Raw genomic sequence first — 21,200 nt, forward strand, 5'->3', positions numbered from 1 at the left:
ATCATCACATCATCATCATCATCATCATCATCATCACATCATCATCATCATCATCACATCATCATCATCACATCATCATCATCATCATCATCACATCATCATCATCATCATCACATCATCATCATCATCATCATCATCATCATCATCATCACATCATCATCATCATCACATCATCATAAGGAGCATCATCACATCATCATCATCATCACATCATCATCATCACATCATCATCATCACATCATCATCATCATCACATCATCATCATCATCATCATCACATCATCATCATCATCATCATCATCACATCATCATCATCACATCATCATCATCATCACATCATCATCATCACATCATCATCATCACATCATCATCATCACATCATCATCATCATCACATCATCATCATCATCACATCATCATCATCATCATCATCATCACATCATCATCATCACATCATGTTGTGAACACGAGAGCAGACGATAACACAGAGGGATGCTATTCGCCCTGGAATATTAGTATTCCTAGTTCCCAGGTACCATAATCAATTACCAGTCAACACCACAGCATCAGAAATGGTCATTTATATCATTCAAATTATTAATCGTTGCAGCGAAATTTTCATTTGATTATTAATTGGTTTTATTAATTTAACAGTAATGGGAAATTCAACAATTAGTCAGCCAATAGATAAGTTTGAGTTGCCTGACACTAAAATTCGCAAGTATGTTAATTACCTGATGATGTAATTATATCGTATTGGTAATAGCTGTAGTTTAGAACTTGCTCAACATTTCCAATAAGTTTAGGAAACAGCAAGTGATTGGATTGTGGTATAATCCTCATGGATATATATATATTCGTCACAGTGATATTCCTTGATACCCTTCAAGTTCTGCATTAAAACTAAGCTTGAATTTCAAACACCCACGCCAGAAAAAATGGGTCATTAGTCACTTCATCAAAATAATATATTTATGCAAAACACAATAAACTGCAGATCATTATTCATTTTCATTCCACCGAATATTCACATTAATTTACGCCATGTCATATGCAAACAAGTTGCCTCCACCGCCGTAACCCTGCGCGATCTCTCAAAGTGGGGTTGACAGTCTTCCACCGTCTACTACGGGAGTCGAAGGACAGGTACAAAGGAATGCACCAAGGGGCTCGGTCCTCCGGGGGAGAGAGAGAGAGAGAAAAGTGAGAGAGAGAGAGAGAGAGAGAGAGAGAGAGAGAGAGAGAGAGAGAGAGAGAGAGAGAGAGAGAGTCCTGAAAACCTAGGACCTAAGGTCTCCACTGGTCTTGGTATCCGCTCTGCTCTCCTGCTGGTCGACTTGAGAGCTTGTTTGGCCAAGCCCTGCCGCTCTCTCCCCACACCGTCTCCTCCTCCTGTCGCAGGGAGCGTGAGGGAAGAGAGGGGCTTGGATTTTGCGAAGGGAGAGTGTGGTGGGAGAGAGGTAGGAGGCTGGGAAATGAGAGAGGAGGAGGAGGAGGAGGAGGAGGCGGTGATGTGGTGGTCGTGGTCGTGGTCGTGTTGGCTGGGTGGGGTGTCTGGAGGCAAGGAGCAGGAGGACAATGCCTTGGGTGAGGAGGGAGAGTGAGGGAGGGTAAGTTCTCAGATTTGGTGCGACGGTGAAAGGAGATGAGAGAGTGAGAGAGTTGGGGGTAGTTCTCAGAGTGGGAGAGGAAGAGAGTCGGGGGTCGTTCTCAGAGTTGGAGAGAGAGAGCGAGTGGGAAGACTCTCATTGGGATAGGAGAGATGGGGTGACTGTCACCGGGAGAGGAGTGGTGGGGTGTCTGCCAGTGGGGTAGTGGGGTGATGGTAGTGGGATTGTGGGGTGTCTGTCTGTGGGAGAGTGGTTGACGGTAGGAGGAAACAGGCTAAAGAAAGGCGGATAAAAAACTAAAGAGCGGTAGATCGAGGGAAGAGAAGAAAGGTGATTGGAAATAGGAGGAGAATGAGTCAAGAAGGAGAGGGAGTCAAAATGACGAACGGACGTAGAGTAGGAAGACAGGGGATGGTGAAGTGAGGAAGGAGAGGTGAAGGAGGAAACGGAAAATAAGTGCGAGGGAAAAAGAAGGAAGGAATATGTGGGAGAAAGGAGAGAGAGAGAGAGAGAGAGAGAGAGAGAGAGAGAGAGAGAGAGAGAGAGAGAGAGAGAGAGAGAGAGAGAGAGAGAGGTGGTCTCCAAAATCACTGAAATACTTTAAAGACCGTCTCTCCATGTTTCACCAGCCCATTTAAGTCAATAGACTGACCCACGCACAGTTCACTTTAGGGTCTATATACCGGATCGCAAAAGTCTACGGACATACACACCCGCATTTCACTAGCAAGTCCCAGTTTCGCAACGGCAACATGGGAAAAGTCTACGGTATTACTACCTACCATTTCACTAACAAAAAATAGACCTGCAGACTTACCACAAAGCACATCTACATCATATACAAAGAAATCTACGAATTGATTAACCCATCCTAACAGCAACAAACGAAGTTTCTACGAACTTGCGAAACCTACTTTCCATTAAGAAAACACAGAGTCTACGCGCTCCCTAACCAGCACCTCACAACACTCCACATTGTGTGAGAAAACTCTACAAGAATTTCTTGACAGGGAAAACTCTTCTAGACATTGTCATTTCTTTTTTTCTAACATCTTGTGAAGCGAAACTGAGTTACCGACTAGTTTGGGGGCATCTCGTAACAGAGTTGGCCATGATGTTTACCGATTAGTTTGGGGGCATCTCGTAACAGAGTTGGCCATGGTGTTTATGTCTCTAATGACTCGGGATTTCGTGTGTCCTAGTGGGTCACAGTGTGGCTAATTAGTCTCAGGCTTAGCGTGTCGGTGGAGTTGATTAGCAACTGTCCTAATGTGTAAGGGTAAGGTGGCTTAGTCCTGGTATTTACTGTATCAGAGCGCCTCTAATCATTCCTGTCATTAAGAACATCAGAGAAAGGCTAATTTAATACTTGTTTTATGGCAATGGCTGAAAGGCTAATCATTGTGGGTCTTCTTGAGTTAAAGTAATTAAGCCTCGCCCTTTGCGTGTTTCAATGAGGCTAATTACTAGGAGTCTCGCCAGCATGCAAAATCAAACCCGGACTCGTGATTTTTCGTGATTTATTTTCCCCTATCATAAAAAGGCCTTTTCTTTTAAATATATCCATTTTACCTGTCGCTACAAGCAACTAAATGAGCTCAGAAAATATTTAATGAATGGCGTGTGATAAACATTAGCAAATATTTGCTAATTTGTGTACGTTATGTTCAAGGTCATAAGTTCTTATATTTGTACCAAAACGAACTGTCAACTTTCTCACCATTTAATTATAACCCTCTCTCTCTCTCTCTCTCTCTCTCTCTCTCTCTCTCTCCTCTCTCTCTCTCTCTCCTCTCTCTCTCTCTCCTCTCTCTCTCTCTCCTCTCTCTCTCTCTCTTCTCTCTCTCTCTCTCGCTCTCTCTCTCTCTCGCTCTCTCTCTCTCTTCTCTCTCTCTCTCTCCTCTCTCTCTCTCTCTCGCTCTCTCTCTCTCTCTTCTCTCTCTCTCTCTCTTCTCTCTCTCTCTCTCCTCTCTCTCTCTCTCCTCTCTCTCTCTCTCCTCTCTCTCTCTCTCTCTGGAGGCCGTAAATCTTCGGGATCTGGTTTGTGTTTATGTTTCTCTCAGCGTGATCCATCATGGAGGACCCGAACCCACAGGAGCGGCAGCGGGATCGTCTTCTGCACAATGGTGGGACGGTTGGGGTCGTCATCTCGGGGTGTCTCTTTATCTAATCCAGGGTCGTTTTAGGTGGTCAGCGGTCGTCCCTAAGTTTCTTAACTAACCTCTACAGGTCGTCTTGTATGACTTAAACGTCTCGTCCTAGGGTTTCCTGATCCTTCAGGGTCGTCTTGTGAGATTAGAGGGTCTCGTCCTACGTCGTCGTTTATCTATATAGGTCGTCTTGTGCATAACGGTGAGGTCAGAGGTTGGTTCTGAGGGCCTCAAGTCTTCTTAGGATCGTCTGGTGAGGTCAGAGGTTGGTTCTGAGGGCCTCAAGTCTTCTTAGGATCGTCTGGTGAGGTCAGAGGTTGGTTCTGAGGGCCTCAAGTCTTCTTAGGATCGTCTGGTGAGGTCAGAGGTTGGTTCTGAGGGCCTCAAGTCTTCTTAGGATCGTCTGGTGAGGTCAGAGGTTGGTTCTGAGGGCCTCAAGTCTTCTTAGGATCGTCTGGTGAGGTCAGAGGTTGGTTCTGAGGGCCTCAAGTCTTCTTAGGATCGTCTGGTGAGGTCAGAGGTTGGTTCTGAGGGCCTCAAGTCTTCTTAGGATCGTCTGGTGAGGTCAGAGGTTGGTTCTGAGGGCCTCAAGTCTTCTTAGGATCGTCTGGTGAGGTCAGAGGTTGGTTCTGAGGGCCTCAAGTCTTCTTAGGATCGTCTGGTGAGGTCAGAGGTTGGTTCTGAGGGCCTCAAGTCTTCTTAGGATCGTCTGGTGAGGTCAGAGGTTGGTTCTGAGGGCCTCAAGTCTTCTTAGGATCGTCTGGTGAGGTCAGAGGTTGGTTCTGAGGGCCTCAAGTCTTCTTAGGATCGTCTGGTGAGGTCAGAGGTTGGTTCTGAGGGCCTCAAGTCTTCTTAGGATCGTCTGGTGAGGTCAGAGGTTGGTTCTGAGGGCCTCAAGTCTTCTTAGGATCGTCTGGTGAGGTCAGAGGTTGGTTCTGAGGGCCTCAAGTCTTCTTAGGATCGTCTGGTGAGGTCAGAGGTTGGTTCTGAGGGCCTCAAGTCTTCTTAGGATCGTCTGGTGAGGTCAGAGGTTGGTTCTGAGGGCCTCAAGTCTTCTTAGGATCGTCTGGTGAGGTCAGAGGTTGGTTCTGAGGGCCTCAAGTCTTCTTAGGATCGTCTGGTGAGGTCAGAGGTTGGTTCTGAGGGCCTCAAGTCTTCTTAGGATCGTCTGGTGAGGTCAGAGGTTGGTTCTGAGGGCCTCAAGTCTTCTTAGGATCGTCTGGTGAGGTCAGAGGTTGGTTCTGAGGGCCTCAAGTCTTCTTAGGATCGTCTGGTGAGGTCAGAGGTTGGTTCTGAGGGCCTCAAGTCTTCTTAGGATCGTCTGGTGAGGTCAGAGGTTGGTTCTGAGGGCCTCAAGTCTTCTTAGGATCGTCTGGTGAGGTCAGAGGTTGGTTCTGAGGGCCTCAAGTCTTCTTAGGATCGTCTGGTGAGGTCAGAGGTTGGTTCTGAGGGCCTCAAGTCTTCTTAGGATCGTCTGGTGAGGTCAGAGGTTGGTTCTGAGGGCCTCAAGTCTTCTTAGGATCGTCTGGTGAGGTCAGAGGTTGGTTCTGAGGGCCTCAAGTCTTCTTAGGATCGTCTGGTGAGGTCAGAGGTTGGTTCTGAGGGCCTCAAGTCTTCTTAGGATCGTCTGGTGAGGTCAGAGGTTGGTTCTGAGGGCCTCAAGTCTTCTTAGGATCGTCTGGTGAGGTCAGAGGTTGGTTCTGAGGGCCTCAAGTCTTCTTAGGATCGTCTGGTGAGGTCAGAGGTTGGTTCTGAGGGCCTCAAGTCTTCTTAGGATCGTCTGGTGAGGTCAGAGGTTGGTTCTGAGGGCCTCAAGTCTTCTTAGGATCGTCTGGTGAGGTCAGAGGTTGGTTCTGAGGGCCTCAAGTCTTCTTAGGATCGTCTGGTGAGGTCAGAGGTTGGTTCTGAGGGCCTCAAGTCTTCTTAGGATCGTCTGGTGAGGTCAGAGGTTGGTTCTGAGGGCCTCAAGTCTTCTTAGGATCGTCTGGTGAGGTCAGAGGTTGGTTCTGAGGGCCTCAAGTCTTCTTAGGATCGTCTGGTGAGGTCAGAGGTTGGTTCTGAGGGCCTCAAGTCTTCTTAGGATCGTCTGGTGAGGTCAGAGGTTGGTTCTGAGGGCCTCAAGTCTTCTTAGGATCGTCTGGTGAGGTCAGAGGTTGGTTCTGAGGGCCTCAAGTCTTTTTCTATCTATATTTACGGAAATACGTTCAAAATTTTCGATTCTTGTCTAAAAATAATGATAGACTGCATTTTTTTGAATGCAGTCATCAGGAAATCAAATATGGCGATCTTTATCATATATATATATATATATATATATATATATATATATATATATATATATATATATATATATATATATATATATATATATATATATATACCTGTTTCCAATCTTTGCATTACTCGAGCCTGCTTTCCAATCCTTGCCAGACATGAAGCTGTTCCCAGTCCTTGCCATGCCCCAACCTGCTCCCCAATCCTTTTCGTACCCATACGTGCACCCAATCCTTGTGCCTATTACCCAATCCTTGCCGTACCCGCTAACTCCTCCCCATTCCTTGTCATATCCCAATCTTCTCCCTAATCCTTGTCATCCCGTACCAGCTTCCTAATCCCTGCCATACCGCTATCTCCGACTCCTGCCTCTCCTCCAATCACTAGTCCCTCTCAGCCAACCAATACATCAGTAAAAGTATCCCAGACTCGCTCGGCTGCCGATAATCCTCAGAGGAGGAGGAGGAGGAGGAGGAGGAGGAGGAGTTTACATCTGTCTGTTTACATCCCTCCGTTTGCCTCTCCCTGTTTACGTCTCTTATGTTAACCTCTTTATTTACATGAGGTTGTTCATATATGTATTTTCCCCATCGGTCTGTTTATATATCTCTGTTTACGTCTCTCTATTAACTTTTCTGGATACATCTGGCTGTTTCTATATGTATTTATCTCATCGGCCTGTTTACATATCCCTGTTTACATCTCTGTTTACATCTAGCTGTTTATATCTGTATTTTCACATCTGCCTGTTTACATCTGTCTCTTTACGAGTGTCTGTTTAAACCTCGCCCCATTTACATCTCTCTTTTCACATAGCTTTGTTTACACATCTCTGTGTTTATCAATCTGTTTACATCAGTCTATTTGCATCGGTCTGTTTATAGCTGCTCATTTACAAGGGTCTACAAACAACACTACCTCTGTTAGCTTTCCGTCTCTTTACATAATTTTGATAAATAGACAGATGTCTGTTACATCTGTCTGCTACATCTGTCCGTATATACCTGTCTATTTGTGATATATCTCCTCAGGTTCACTGTTGTTATATGTTCCCAGGTCGTTTGTCACAACACAGGTGACATCTGGGCTCACAGAACTATACATATATACATTTCAACTCTGGTCTTAGAGAGAATATAAAATCATTTGGCATTTCAGCATGACTTGCTTTGCTCCAACATCAGCAATATCATGTGCGAACAGTACGGTCGATGTGTCTTGTTCTAACTCTCACCTCTCTCTCTCTCTCTCTCTCTCTCTCTCTCTCTCTCTCTCTCTCTCTCTCTCTCTCTCTCTCTCTCTCTCTCTCTCTCTCTCTCTCTCTCTCTCTGGAGGCCGTAAATCTTCGGGATCCTGGCTTTGTGTTTATGTTTCTCTCAGCGTGATCCATCATGGAGGACCCGACCCACAGGAGGCGGCAGCGGGATCGTCTTCTGCACAATGGTGGGGACGGTTGGGGTCGTCATCTCGGGGTGTCTCTTTATCTATCCAGGGTCGTTTTAGGTGGTCAGACGGTCGTCCCTAAGTTTCTTAACTAACCTCTACAGGTCGTCTTGTATACTTAACGTCTCGTCCTAGGGTTTCCTGATCCTTCAGGGTCGTCTTGTGAGATTAGAGGGTCGTCCTACGTCGTCGTTATCTATATAGGTCGTCTTGTGCATAACGGTGAGGTCAGAGGTTGGTTCTGAGGGCCTCAAGTCTTCTTAGGATCGTCTGGTGAGGTCAGAGGTTTGTCCTGGGTTGAGGGGGGTTTCTTAACCTCACAAAGTCGTCTTGTGAAGTCGGCTGGTCGTCCTGAAGTTTCTCAACCACCTCCAGGTCGTCCTAGTGACGTCAGAGAGTCGTCCTGGCGTTTCTTAACCCTTCCAGCACAGAGATTGAGGAACATTGCCAGTATGTCGTTGAATCATATGGTCACCTCCGGCCTGGGTCATCAAGCCATGCACTGTTCCCCACATATCAACTACAAGCCATGAGAGAACCCCCACAAAAAAATTGATAAATTCTAGGTTAGAATTTATAACAGATACTGATTGGATCTGTGCCTTAGATAATAATTTATAACAGATACTGATTGGACCTGTGCCTTAGATAATAATTGATAACAGATACTGATTTCATCTGTAAAAGTAAGAAATATGAAAAATCCTTCCATCTCATAAGAATGATAGTGAAAAAAATATATTTCCCTTTTGTTTTTTGAGTCGGTCCATAAGGATGATTATAAAAAAAAATTTCCCTTTTTGTTTTTGAGTCGGTCCACCTCACAAGATTTCTTTGCAAACGTATTTTTCTTTCCCTTTTGTTTCTTACTTGCCTTAATTGCGAATACTTCCTGTCACGTTGGTCGGCTGCCATTCCTAGGTTTTTCGAGTCATTTATCACGGGCGAAGTCACTGCCTCTGAAAGAGCAGTGAATGGTCCCTGGCTGGGCCAACCTCCAGACACTTTCCCTCCCTCCTGTAAAAGCTTTTTACTCTAAGAAATTCACCTTCACCTTCCCCCTGAGAAAGATTTACACTAGGGAACGCCACTCTCTCGCTTCTGAACCTGCCCTAGCGTTCATATATATATATATATATATATATATATATATATATATATATATATATATATATATATATATATATATATATATATATATATATATACATATATATATATATATATATATATATATATATATATATATATATATATATATATATATATATATATATATATATATTCCTATGAGTCCACGGGGAAAATGAAACACGATAAGTTCCCAAGTGCACTTTCGTGTAATAATCACATCATCAGGGGAGACACAAGAGAGAAATATAACAAGTCAGTTGATATACATCGAGGAGACGAAGCTAGGACGCCATTTGGTAAACGCCAGGTACCCATTTCATTGACCAATCCTGGATGAGGATGAACAGGATTCGAACCTCTGCGCTCGACCCTTGGGAAGCCCAGTTTCTTCACCGCCCTCCTATGTAATCACAGTGTCAAAGGCTCCCTGACATTCCACAAATACACAGCCCACCAACCTTCTCTTTTGTCTACTACGGAGCTTACTCTCTCTCTTAAAGGTTTAAGAGATTTATTTTGCAAAACCTCTTTTCCCTTTTTTTTTTTACCTGAATCTCATGTCGTTTTACGGGTGGTTTCAGTGTGTGTGTGTGTGTGTGTGTGTGTGTGTGTGTGTGTGTGTGTGTGTGTGTGTGTGTGTGTTTCACAATCATGCTTACATAATCGTTATTCATCTGTGCATCTACTCAGTCATCTACCAATTTTCAACATTCATTTACGTAACAGTATATCTGCCACTTCACACAAGACCCTACTCCATATTTCGCCGTTGGTATTGCGCAGTTAGATCGATGGTTCAAATCATTTCGTCGCTGTTTACAAAAGGATTCATTGTACATTGGAGAGTAAAAAAAAAAGATAGATAAAAGTTTTGCAAACGATCGCTAATTGATAGGAAAAAATAATCGAAATACACGTAGTTCTAAGTCTAAATCGTGATAGATAGATGTTCAGACATATTCCGTCGGTGGCGTCACTAGAAGCAAGGTTGGAGAAAGGTCAAACACACAGAGAGAGAGAGAGAGAGAGAGAGAGAGAGAGAGAGAGAGAGAGAGAGAGAGAGAGAGAGAGAGAGAGAGAGAGAGAGAGAGAGAGAGAGAGAGAGAGGAAAAAGGAAATAGTATTTTTATATTCGTCACTGTCATGATGATGATGATGTGTGTTGTGAAGACTGGTAGCAAAACAAGTCAATTAGAGGAGAGAGAGAGAGAGGTCTCTCTCTCTCTCTCTCTCTCTCTCTCTCTCTCTCTCTCTCTCTCTCTCTCTCTCTCGACAGCCTGATGAACATCATCTGTCCGCTGATCACCTCCTCTTTCGGGTCCCACAGTTAGTTCACTCCTCGCCATTTTTTTTTCTTTCTTTCTTTCTTTGAAGCGGTGTGGGACGGATATTTTTCAGGTGAGATTGGAACTCAACTTTGGCATTTCTGAGCGCGTAAAACCCACTCGCAAGTTTGCTTTTCATTGCCAAGAGAGAGAGAGAGAGAGAGAGAGAGAGAGAGAGAGGAGATCACAGGTGTTGTACAGTAATCAATGCTTCACGCTGGGATCTCTCTCTCTCTCTCTCTCTCTCTCTCTCTCTCTCTCTCTCTCTCTCTCTCTCTCTCTCTCTCTCTCTCTCTCTAGGGAGGCTCATTCGTGGGTTAAATCTTTATAATCACGATACAGTTAACCCTCGAATTAGGTTTCCTGTAGGTCACAAGGTTACTGTGGATTATCACAATGATTAATAGTGAAATTAATCACCTGAAGAAAAGACATTTAGACTCCAAAGTCCTCCTCAATAGGACGAGAATGTTGAGGAAAATCTGTAGCTGTGAAACGAAACTGGTCAACGTTTACTTACTTGGTAGAGGAGAGGATAGACATGGAGGAGAAGAAGTAAGGGTCGGAGAAGTCGAGGTGCCTAGCCCTCTGAGCGGTGACGGACAAAGGAGCGAAGGATAGGTCCGCCGAGCCGTCCAGGAGGTCTCCAACAATGCCGGTCCACCCGGTACTGCGAGGCGCTCCGAAGGTCCCGTCCATCACCAGGTACACCTGCGGCAGGAGCAGAGCCTTGGTCAAAGGTGTGAGATTCACGGGTGTGGTACAGTGCAGGTGGTGTGGTCTGGTGTGGTGTGTTGCAGGTGGTGTGGTGGGGTCTTGTTTGGTTTTTTTGTGTGGTCTGGCATGGTTTAGTCTGTTTTGTTCTGGTTTGGCTTGGTCTGATCTGGTCTGGTCAGGTCTGGTGTGGTGTGGTCTGGTCTGGTCTGGTCTGGTCTGGTCTGGAATCGTGTGGTGTGGTGTGGTATGGTCTGGTCTGGAGTCGTGTGGTGTGCTGTGGTGTGGTCTGGTCTGGAGTCGTGTGGTGTGCTGTGGTGTGGTCTGGTCTGGAGTCGTGTGGTGTGCTGTGGTGTGGTCTGGTCTGGAGTCGTGTGGTGTGCTGTGGTGTGGTCTGGTCTGGAGTCGTGTGGTGTGCTGTGGTCTGGTGCGGTCTGATTTAGTGCAGTGTTGGTGTGGTTGGTTCGATCTGTCGTAGAGAGATGTACTGTATCACTGTGGTGTAGTCTGATGCAGTAGTACGCCATCTGAAGCCCCTATAGACAACACTATATAACGCACATAATAATTTATAAGTGACCTTATACATGTTCCCTATTCGCTGACCTTACCTGGAGCTCGATCTCAAGGTCGGTGGCGACGTTGATCATAAGGTCGACCGAGAGGCCACTACAGCAGACGACCTCGTAGCCACGGGAGGCGTTGACCACCTCCCTCTCCATGTCGGCGAAGGTCGCTGCTACCTCCGCCGAAAACACCTGAGGGAGAGCACACCGAACACCTGAGTAAGTCTGATGCGATTAAGATGCAGACACCAGACGAGTTAAAGGATTTGTATATGTATGAGAAGCCAAAGGGGGTGTTCTTTTAAAAGATTCAAGGGACGAGAAGTATTTCGTGGGTGAGGTGAGTGAGGAATATTACTCACTCATGAATTCATGATTAAGTAATGAGTTTAGCCGAGGGAGACAAACGAGGGAGGGGGGTCGTGGTGGATGATGATGTATTGAGTGAAAGTAGAGATGATGGGTCAAGGGTTATGATGGATGACAATTGATGGAGAGGGTTGGTGATGTGAGAGTGGATAAAGGGAGTTGGACGAGGGGAGAGAGAGAGAGAGAGAGAGAGAGAGAGAGAGAGAGAGAGAGAGAGAGAGAGAGAGAGAGAGAGAGAGAGACTCGAGATAGAGCAGGACACATAAACCAAACGCCAGACATGGCTAGCAAGCAAGCTTGAGGAGACTGAGAATCCCTACTCCCTCCTACGTGACTTCCCCCGCATCCTCCACGCTTACCTAGGGATTAACATGGGTCTGACGATTAGTGAGATACTCTATAATCCCACTCAAGACTCTGGTTCGTAATGTCCAAGAGGAACAGTTCGATCATTGTGATAACAACCTCCTCGGTTAAACTGGCAGTTCTGTGGTACATCATTACAGAAGCACATATCAGGTCTCATGTTTCCATCATGTGTTTCATGATTCTGTGTCATAGACTACAGTTCTGAAATCACAGGGGCATCATGGCAGCCATGTTTCATGATTCAGTTAATTGCACTATTCCATAATTCACTTGGACATCATAGAAGGGGGGGGGGGGGCAGTTCCATTATACAAACCCCAATTGCTGGGTTATGGATGTCCTGTATTGAGGGAGAGATCGTATGTGTCAGCCTGGCTGGGATAGCAGACGTCAGAGCTTGGTCGAAGGACGTCACTCTGGCCAGAGGATGTCAGGGCCTGGACGGGGATGTGAGAGCTTGGTCGAAGGACGTCACTCTGGCCAGAGGATGTCAGGGCCTGGACGGGGACGTCAGAGCTTGGTAAGCGGATGTCTGACCTTGGCTACAGGACGTCAAACTTGGCTAAAAAGCGGACGGACGTGTCAGCTTAATCAGCAGATGTCACATGCCGGTTAGCTGATGTCAGAACCTGGGCCAGTAGATGCCAGAGGCTGGGTTAGTGGTGGTGGATCATCTCACATAATAGGATCAGCAAAATTGGTTCTGAGACATCAGGAATGGAATTGTGTTTTCCTCAACAACGTAAGCGAGAAGACCTTTAAGAGATGATTAATCTAATCAGTGATCAGTGGCCGGATGAGTGGAGATGATCATACTAATCTAACCAGTGAATGATGGCCGAATCGGATTTGATTATTTATCCACTTTTGGTGGTAATTAGGCAAATATGATTCGTCTTTTCAAATATGGATGATTCCTTAAAGATTCTGTCATGTATTTTGAGGTATTCCATACACAGATCTTGTGATTATTCTGGGTATTTTGAGGAAATGTCTAAAGATTTGACAATCGAGGGATTTCAGACGTACGTTTTGCAGATACTGTGGGAGGAACTGTGGAAGAGGGAGGGAAAATGGGGTGTTGGAGATGGAATGAGAAAGTGTAGGGCACTAGCGATGTTGGAAGGAGGGAGAGATGAGTTTAGTGACATTGGAGAAAGGGGAAAGTGGAGTGTTGGTGATGCTGAAGGGAGGGTAGTGGAGTGTTGGAGACACTAGAGGAAGGGAGGGTAGTGGAGTGTTGGAGACACTGCAGGAAGGGAGGGTAGTGGAGTGTTGGAGACACTGGAGGAAGGGAAGGTAGTGGAGTGTTGGAGCCACTGGAGGAAGGGAGGGTAGTGGAGTGTTGGGGACAGTGGAGGAAGGGAGGGTAGTGGAGTGTTGGAGACACTGCAGGAAGGGAGGGTAGTGGAGTGTTGGAGACACTGCAGGAAGGGAGGGTAGTGGAGTGTTGGAGACACTGGAGGAATGGAGGGTAGTGGAGTGTTGGAAACACTGGAGGAAGGGAAGGGGAGGGATGGGGAGGAAGGACTCAGGTCTCTCCGACCTCCAACATTAATCTTGGACCTTCATTTATTTTCCAGCACAACCTTGACCACAGTCAGCTGCCTCTGTCCTCCACCATGCATTTCCTTCACTGTAACTCTATATATATACACACACACACACACACACACACACACACACACACACACAGAGCTCTACGGTATAGCTCTACATACAGTCAAGTTAACCTCTATACATTCCCCGGTGATGTAGAGCTTTTATCCATCTTGTGATATACTTTTACGTAGAGAGAAAAATATTACTTTCCATACTTTTTATAGAAAAAAATAGTTATTGTTCCATTACTGTCCAATCGTGTCATGAATTCTGGGCCTAACATTCCACCTGCCAGCGCTGTGTTGGCACGCTGTCCGTTGCCGTGAATAAGATAAAACCAATTGTGATATAAAACAAAGCAGGTATTAACGCCGGTAATGGTGAGGTCCCTATCTATCTGGCCTCCGTCTGTCTATTCTATAAAGCTCACGTAAGGGAATAGATTCTAGAATGTAAGGCGACTGAGTGCATTTAGATGGACGCCAGACCATAGTTGCCTGATGGGTGATGAAGACAGACCAAACGAGGACCACACACACACACACACACACACACACACACACACACACACACACACACACACACACACTACACAGATAATAGATAGATAGATAGAGAAACAGATAGATAGATAGATAGATAGATAGATAGACGTATGGACAGATAGACTGCTAGACAGGTACATAGATGGTGAAACATACATAAGAAATATACAGACGAATACAAATACATAAACAATGTTGCTTGATGCCCTACTCACTACAAGTGGATCGCATCAGACTCCTCTACGTGAGGATTTCTACAAGATTAAGATCTCCATGACTTTACTACCCCCTTAACCAAACTTAGGTGGGGTTAAGTTAGGTTTGAATGTTGTTGACTCAGCGAATATAGAGAAATGTTTCTGACTGTCACATTGGCCAGGATGGATCTGATTGGTTGCCCATTGAAGCCCAGAGTGATTAGATAAACCCTGATTGCAGGTGGCAGTTGGACTGTTATACCAACCAACTGGACCTGACCTAAGGTATAATTTGGAATAACTTGATTTAACTTAAGTCACTCACTGCCGAGGTGAGTGCGTCCTGCAGCTCTCGCTGCCGATGTGAGAATATCCCCAACTCCGTTAGTGTGTTTACATAAGAGATGTGTTAGTATCTGTGTGATCTGGAGGGAGATTCGCCAGTAACTATGTGCCATAGGGAAGGATGTGCTGATAGGAGTCTACTGCAGGAAGAGATGTGTCTGTAGTTATGTTGTGTAGGGAAAGGGATACGCTTATCATTGTGCCACCGCGAAGGAATGTGTTCTAAACTATGTGCTCAGTAAAGGAGTTTGTTAGTAAATGTGTACCCTTGTAAAAGCATGCGCCAGTAAGTGTGGATGCTGGGAAGAGTATGCACCAGTAACTGAGGACGCTGGTAATGGTATGCGCCAGTAAAAGTGGACGCTGGCGAGGGAATGGGTCTAGAAAAAACCCGTAAACTTCGACAGTCTTCAAGACGTTGCTCCACTTACCCTGAGGCAGACGACTCCCAGGAGGCAGGTGGCGTTCTCGATGAGAGGAGAGGTCATGACAAAGGGCGGCGCCTCTGCTAAGGCAACTCTCAGCCTCTTGTTCTGCTCGGAGACGCCCTTGTAACCCCGGCCGGGCCAGAAGATGGCGTTAATCTGCACCTCCGACCCGTTCACGAACCCCACCCGCGTCCACTGAGCACCCACACCTGTTTTCTTCGGCACAAGGTTTTCCACGTAGAAAAAGGGAGTCAGACCCGGTAAGGATCTTTGAGATATTCTGCTTGACGCTAACTTCGCTTTAAGTTGTCTGAAATAGAGAGACAGATAACTTATTTCCTCATGTCATTTAAAATTATCACACTCGTGATAATGAGTATATATATATATATATATATATATATATATATATATATATATATACATATATATATATATATATATATATATATATATATATATATATATATATATATATATATACATATATATATATATATATATATATATATATATATATATATATATATATATATATATATATATATATATATATATATATATATATACTCCAGATACATAGATGAAAATCAAATGGTTAATGTCTGGAAAAGATAAATTTCTTAGAAATAAACCCACGAGTTAAACCTATTCATAAATCCTATAGTTAAAACACGAAATCATTTCTGAGATCCTCCTACAAGATCCTCCAGTGGAGTTTATCCTCCAGTCCAGTGATGGAGTTCTCAAAGGTCAAGCCCCGAGCGCAACATGTGGGGGCAAGAAAGTGCTCAGGCATTCTACAATCTCGACCGTAAAGGAGGGAGATCCACAGAGATCCTCTGGAAGATGACTTCATCCTTTCCTGGGATATGAAATATAAATCTCCCTTTGCATTTATGGCATCTGTTTATCTGTTTATAGTTGACCCTGTTTCCCGATCGATGTAGGGGGCGTATAGACATTCCGTCTTCATAATTCCTCACCAATTTCTTATCATATTCTGGCCTTCCAACCTAAGCTTAAGACTGTGAAGTGTCGAAGATTCAATTCTATACCGCAAGAAGTGACGCTCAGTTTCTATGACGGCAGCGTTACGCATCTTGAAGAGGCGTACGACAGCAAAAGCGTATCCCTACGTCATGCGTTTGGGATCCACGTGGCCATCACCTGCGTAGGACAGGTACAGACTGCAGCTGCTCAAGCTGAGGACGAGGAAAGAAAAAAAAAAAAGGTAAAAGACTCGGACCAGGAAGTTTCGTCGCCATGATTAATGAAAGAGCCAAAGGATTTTCCAGACTTTAATATCGCTTACCTTCCACGGTGGTCCAGACTGGAGCAGTAAACATTTTTCATGAATCAGTTTCCTCACAATCTTTCCCTTTACCTACGTATTTCATCATCATCATCATCGTCATCATCATCACATATATATATATATATATATATATATATATATATGTATATATATATATATATATATATATATATATATATATATATATATATATATATATATATATATATATATATATATGGGAGATAAGTGGCTGGAAGCCAAATGAGAGAGCAAGTGGTAACATGAAAGTCTGACCTGGGAAGGTTCTCAAAGTATTTGTATACATATATTTCCTTCTTCTTTCCCTCTGTGGTAATATGAAACGTATAAATGTATGAAAACGATAGAAGATGTAACGATGACTATATGATTAAGTTGATATAGGGATGGAAGCGCCAGAAGGTATGCAAATTAGAAGAGGGATAACACGGTTTTGGTTGCTGCTTGTTGTTAGTATGATGAAATGATAGTTAATTATGTTATTACCCATCGTAAGCCCTGCCTAGATGTGACCAGGTACATAGTACAATGGCTTAAACGTACAAAGAGGTTTGTAACATAAGCTACTGAAGTATGCAGAGCCATTATAGTAGTACGAATGCGGTCTGTATTTAATGTGGTTTAACACAGAGTCAAACATTATTGTAAGTATTGTAATGGAAGCTAATGAAATATGCAGACCCTTTGTAGTATCACGAATATGTTCTGTGTTTGATGTGGGTTTGATATTCAGGCAGACATAATCATTGTCTGTAAGGGTTTTTTTTTTTCTTCACAGACCGTTTTGTTTAATGACCTTCTTATCTTATGGTACTGTCTCTGAGGTAAGATTGTTAAACAGATGAGACACGAGAGGCCGCCAATTTGTCCTTGACTATCAAAAGCCGTGTGAGGATTATATCTCTACTGATGCATCATTCCTGCTCTAATTTGCATACATTTTTGCACTTCCATCACAACATCATTTTACATTTTGATATATTTTCTTTTGATAATCGTAAGACCAATTCCTTATCATTCCATAAATCATTTCTCTTCCCCATATCTGTTTTGAGATGGTCTCTATACAGTCATACGTCACCTGTTCAAATATCATTGATGATCTCCACGGTGAACATTTTCTTGGAACACCACGATGAACCTTCCCTTGGCACGTGAACACTGAGGATGTTCAATGAACAAAGAGTGCCATCTGGTTTAGCCACTGTGGACGTAAAAGCGCCATTACCGCCTCCCATTCTAGATAAGCAGTTCCATTTATCTCACAGCCAAATTTACGATGCTCGGTATCATCTTAGACATCACCAATGCAAATCTCATCTGAAGAGGAATTGAACTGCTTTTGTGCTTTTAACGTCCTCTATAAACCCTCTTTGGGAGATCCTGGAACATTCTTGGGCCAGTGGATGTTTTGTAAGTGTAAAGAGAGAGACATCATAGCTATTCAACACTTGAGATTCCGGTAACTTAGTCAGTGAGTATCAGGGAACGCAAGCGGTACATCTATATTTAGTGGTGTTTATTGTTGCGTACAAGTAACGTCATCTGTAAGCCTCATGTAGCATTGTGGAGGGTGATGGGCTGCGGAGTAATCTAATCTGTAGAGGGAGATGTGTGGGTTAAACTAGGCTGTCTCGTGCATCAGGGAGGATCAGTGTGTACGTCCTGACACACACACACACACACTCTCTCTCTCTCTCTCTCTCTCTCTCTCTCTCTCTCTCTCTCTCTCTCTCTCTCTCTTTGTTCACGTTGATCTGACTCCTACCTAGATTAGACCCACCCGTGCGACTCAAAATGACTCGTGGACAGATTTAGCCTACCTGTATGACTCAAAATGACTCATGGACAGAATTAAACTGCATGTTTGACTCAAAATGATTCATGGACAGAATTAAACTGCATGTTTGACTCAAAATGACTCATGGACAGAATTAAACTACATGTTTAACTCAAAATAACTCATGGACAGACTTAGCCTTCCTATATGACTCAAACTGACTCGTGGACAGCATTAACCTACCTGTGTATTTCAAACTGACTCGTGGACAGATTTCTGTAAGGCACTCGACACGGTACAGGCGATGACGTCGACAGCAACGCTGAGGAGGTCGTGGTGGTTTCTTTGAAAAACTCCGATATCACAGATATTGACGATTTAACAAAGTTTACAAGCAACTGTTTCTTAGGGGTTCTGAGGAAGTCCGGGCGAAGGCTGAGAAGACCTGGCCTCAGGGACTCTGAGAGGGTTCCGGGTAGAGGAATATCCAGCAGGATCCAGATGTACTCCCCGTTGAACATGTCCAGGTCTTCGCCGTGACTGAACACCACTTGAACAAAATCCACGGTCCCAGAGACGAAGATTAGTCTCCTGACTGTGTGTAGGATGCCACTCAGTCTGTTCTGGAAGTGGTGTCTTGGGAGGTTGGCTGATAGGGAGAGTCCCATCGTCTCGTATTGGTCGTCCCGGGATACGATGTGGGCCAATTGGAGAGCTTGGGGCGAGTCGTCGTGGATGAGGATTGGCTGGCACCATTCGAGGGCGGAGATGAATGACGTGGCGGCTTCCCATAGGTCTGACAGTCGCGGGTTGGCCACAATCAGGTCTGGCAGCAGAGTCTATCGGAGAGAAATGAGAAACGTTAGATTAAAGTCAATGTACACGTCACAGTCACGTACTTTGATAAAGTATTTTAGAAAACTTTTCACTTTACAAGTGAGTTTGGGAAGTATGGTGAAGACTTAAGAGATACAAATGATAAGTCTTTAACACCTTTAGGTTACGACACATGGTTACGACAGCCAGTCTGTCGTACCCAAGGGTCGTATACTCGTACTCAAGGGTCGTATTGTCATGTTGAAGAACCCCATTGTCGTATTTAGACTGTTGGTAAGATGGGGATCAAAGACAATTGATTAGGAAATGAAGTTATTAGTGTGGTAAATCTTCGTCGGAATTTAGTTATAAAGAAGTGATTTCTCCTCCGTCATGCTGTAGTAAGAGAGCAGTAGAAAAAAAAAGTTATAATTCAAACGATATAAAAAAAAAAGACGTTGGAAATTAAATGATATAAAAAAACGTTTCACGATGAAATTTCAGTGTGAGGATAGATTGATTTCTGGCGTCCAGTTGGGTTTGCCAGTGTATGTGCTGGACCCAAGTCCAATCTATTTCTTGAAAAGACTCATCATTAACCTCTGGTCTGACTTAATTGCTTTAATTCTTATCAGGAAGATGAAAGACAAGTCGAAAAGATAATCTACGTGGAATAGAATACTTATATCATCTTTTCAGATCTAAACGAAGATGACAGATATATTCCCAGATCACTTTATCTGCCTTCAGTATCTACGTCTGGGAATGTAAACACGAATCTATCTACGTACAGAGATTTCAGTCGTGAGAGCTGATATTGCTCACATTTTGATGACTTTGAAGGCTTTCAATAATTCTTTAAGTCTATTAGATGCCATATGAGTGGGTATAGATGTAATACTCATTATGATATCTCATAATCGAAGGGTAGTGGATATATCTTTACTGAGTTGTAGGTAAAACATTCTACTTGCAACCAATTTTTCTCTTTTAAGGAAATTATTTCGAATTATCATTATTGATTAATATGTAATCAGTAGTAACTTAATCATATCGTTTTCTCCACTACGGTTCTTCATGGAATAGTCAACGACACAACACAGTAGGAAAAAATAGAACTGGGGTTTATAAATCAAAGTCTTTCCCGACACTTGAAGCAAGACACAAAAACCCTCACCGGGAAATCAAAACAGATGACAAACACTACTAAAGAAAAAAGGAGGGAAAAACGGGACACAAAAACGATCTCTATTTGTCACGTTAACAAGTTGGTAACAACTTATCTCAAAAAGGAATCTCTTGCCCCAAAGTTCGTAATTATATTTTCCTTCCCTCCCTCCTCAGGGGAACCTTAATGGAAGGTTTGGCAGTCCCATTGGAGCATGACCACTGCCCGAACTTCTCTCCCTCGTAAGTCTGGTTCCTCCAGTGCCTCGGCAAGGTGGAGGTAATGCTCGGAGGATTATGTGGAGGCGCAAGGTGGAGAAAGGTAAGGTGGAGGTAAGGGAGATGGAAAGATAAGGCTGTGTGGAGCACAGGGTGGTGGTGTGGTAGAGAGCTCGAAGTGAGGAAGGAATCTAAAAGTTAGATGATGCTGGAGGTAACGAGGCCATGTTTGGGCACGGTGAAGGTGAGGTAACAGAGAGTGAGTCTGGTGCGCTGGAGTTGTGTGGGGTTGTTTGTGTGGCGGAGGTGAGGAGCCACAGACTGAGGCTGGTGTGGTGAAGGCGTGTGGTTGAGAGATCGACACAGGAAAACGGCAAATGAATTTCCTTCATATCATCTTAGCTGCCATTCTCTTCTGACTGATTAACTAATCACCTCGCACGTCCCCTTCCCTAATGACAGAGAAGTAAATTAACTCATTGAATAAATGTGAGAACAATATGATATGGAATAAATATGAGGCGGATTAAGAGAAAACAAGAGACACCAATGCAGAGAACACAGGTGATGAAGACCCTCAGAAGGCATCAGCCAAAGCAGCAGGTTCTCTGCAGAGGTCATGAGTGCAATGAGACTTGTTCCTCCTAAGACACAATAGATGGGTCTCCAGCTACTGTCCCAGGCGGTGAAAGAGGGCCAGCATCTGGTTCCGTCGTGTGAGATGTGTGAGGCGCAACTTTTATACCTGACGAAGTATACTCGTGCGGTATAGTGAGCATACACGGAAGAACCGGATGACAGGACCTGGGG

The 21,200-nt window shown here is 44.2% G+C and overlaps 1 protein-coding gene across 1 annotated transcript in view; it reads right to left on the minus strand.

The window, feature by feature from the left end:
* The window catches only part of LOC139747658 (glutamate receptor ionotropic, NMDA 3A-like), a 172,017-nt gene that overhangs the window by 42,033 nt on the left and 108,784 nt on the right, over window positions 1-21,200 (minus strand). Inside the window, exons 3-6 of the mRNA XM_071660223.1 lie at window positions 18,432-19,027; window positions 15,073-15,379; window positions 11,260-11,406; window positions 10,455-10,645 (exon numbers count right to left, since the gene is read on the minus strand). Coding sequence (XP_071516324.1) covers window positions 10,455-10,645; window positions 11,260-11,406; window positions 15,073-15,379; window positions 18,432-19,027 — 1,241 coding nt within the window. The remainder of the gene's footprint in view (window positions 1-10,454; window positions 10,646-11,259; window positions 11,407-15,072; window positions 15,380-18,431; window positions 19,028-21,200) is intronic.

Source organism: Panulirus ornatus, chromosome 69, assembly GCF_036320965.1.
Source record: "Panulirus ornatus isolate Po-2019 chromosome 69, ASM3632096v1, whole genome shotgun sequence".
NCBI classification, from domain to species: Eukaryota; Metazoa; Arthropoda; class Malacostraca; order Decapoda; family Palinuridae; genus Panulirus; species Panulirus ornatus.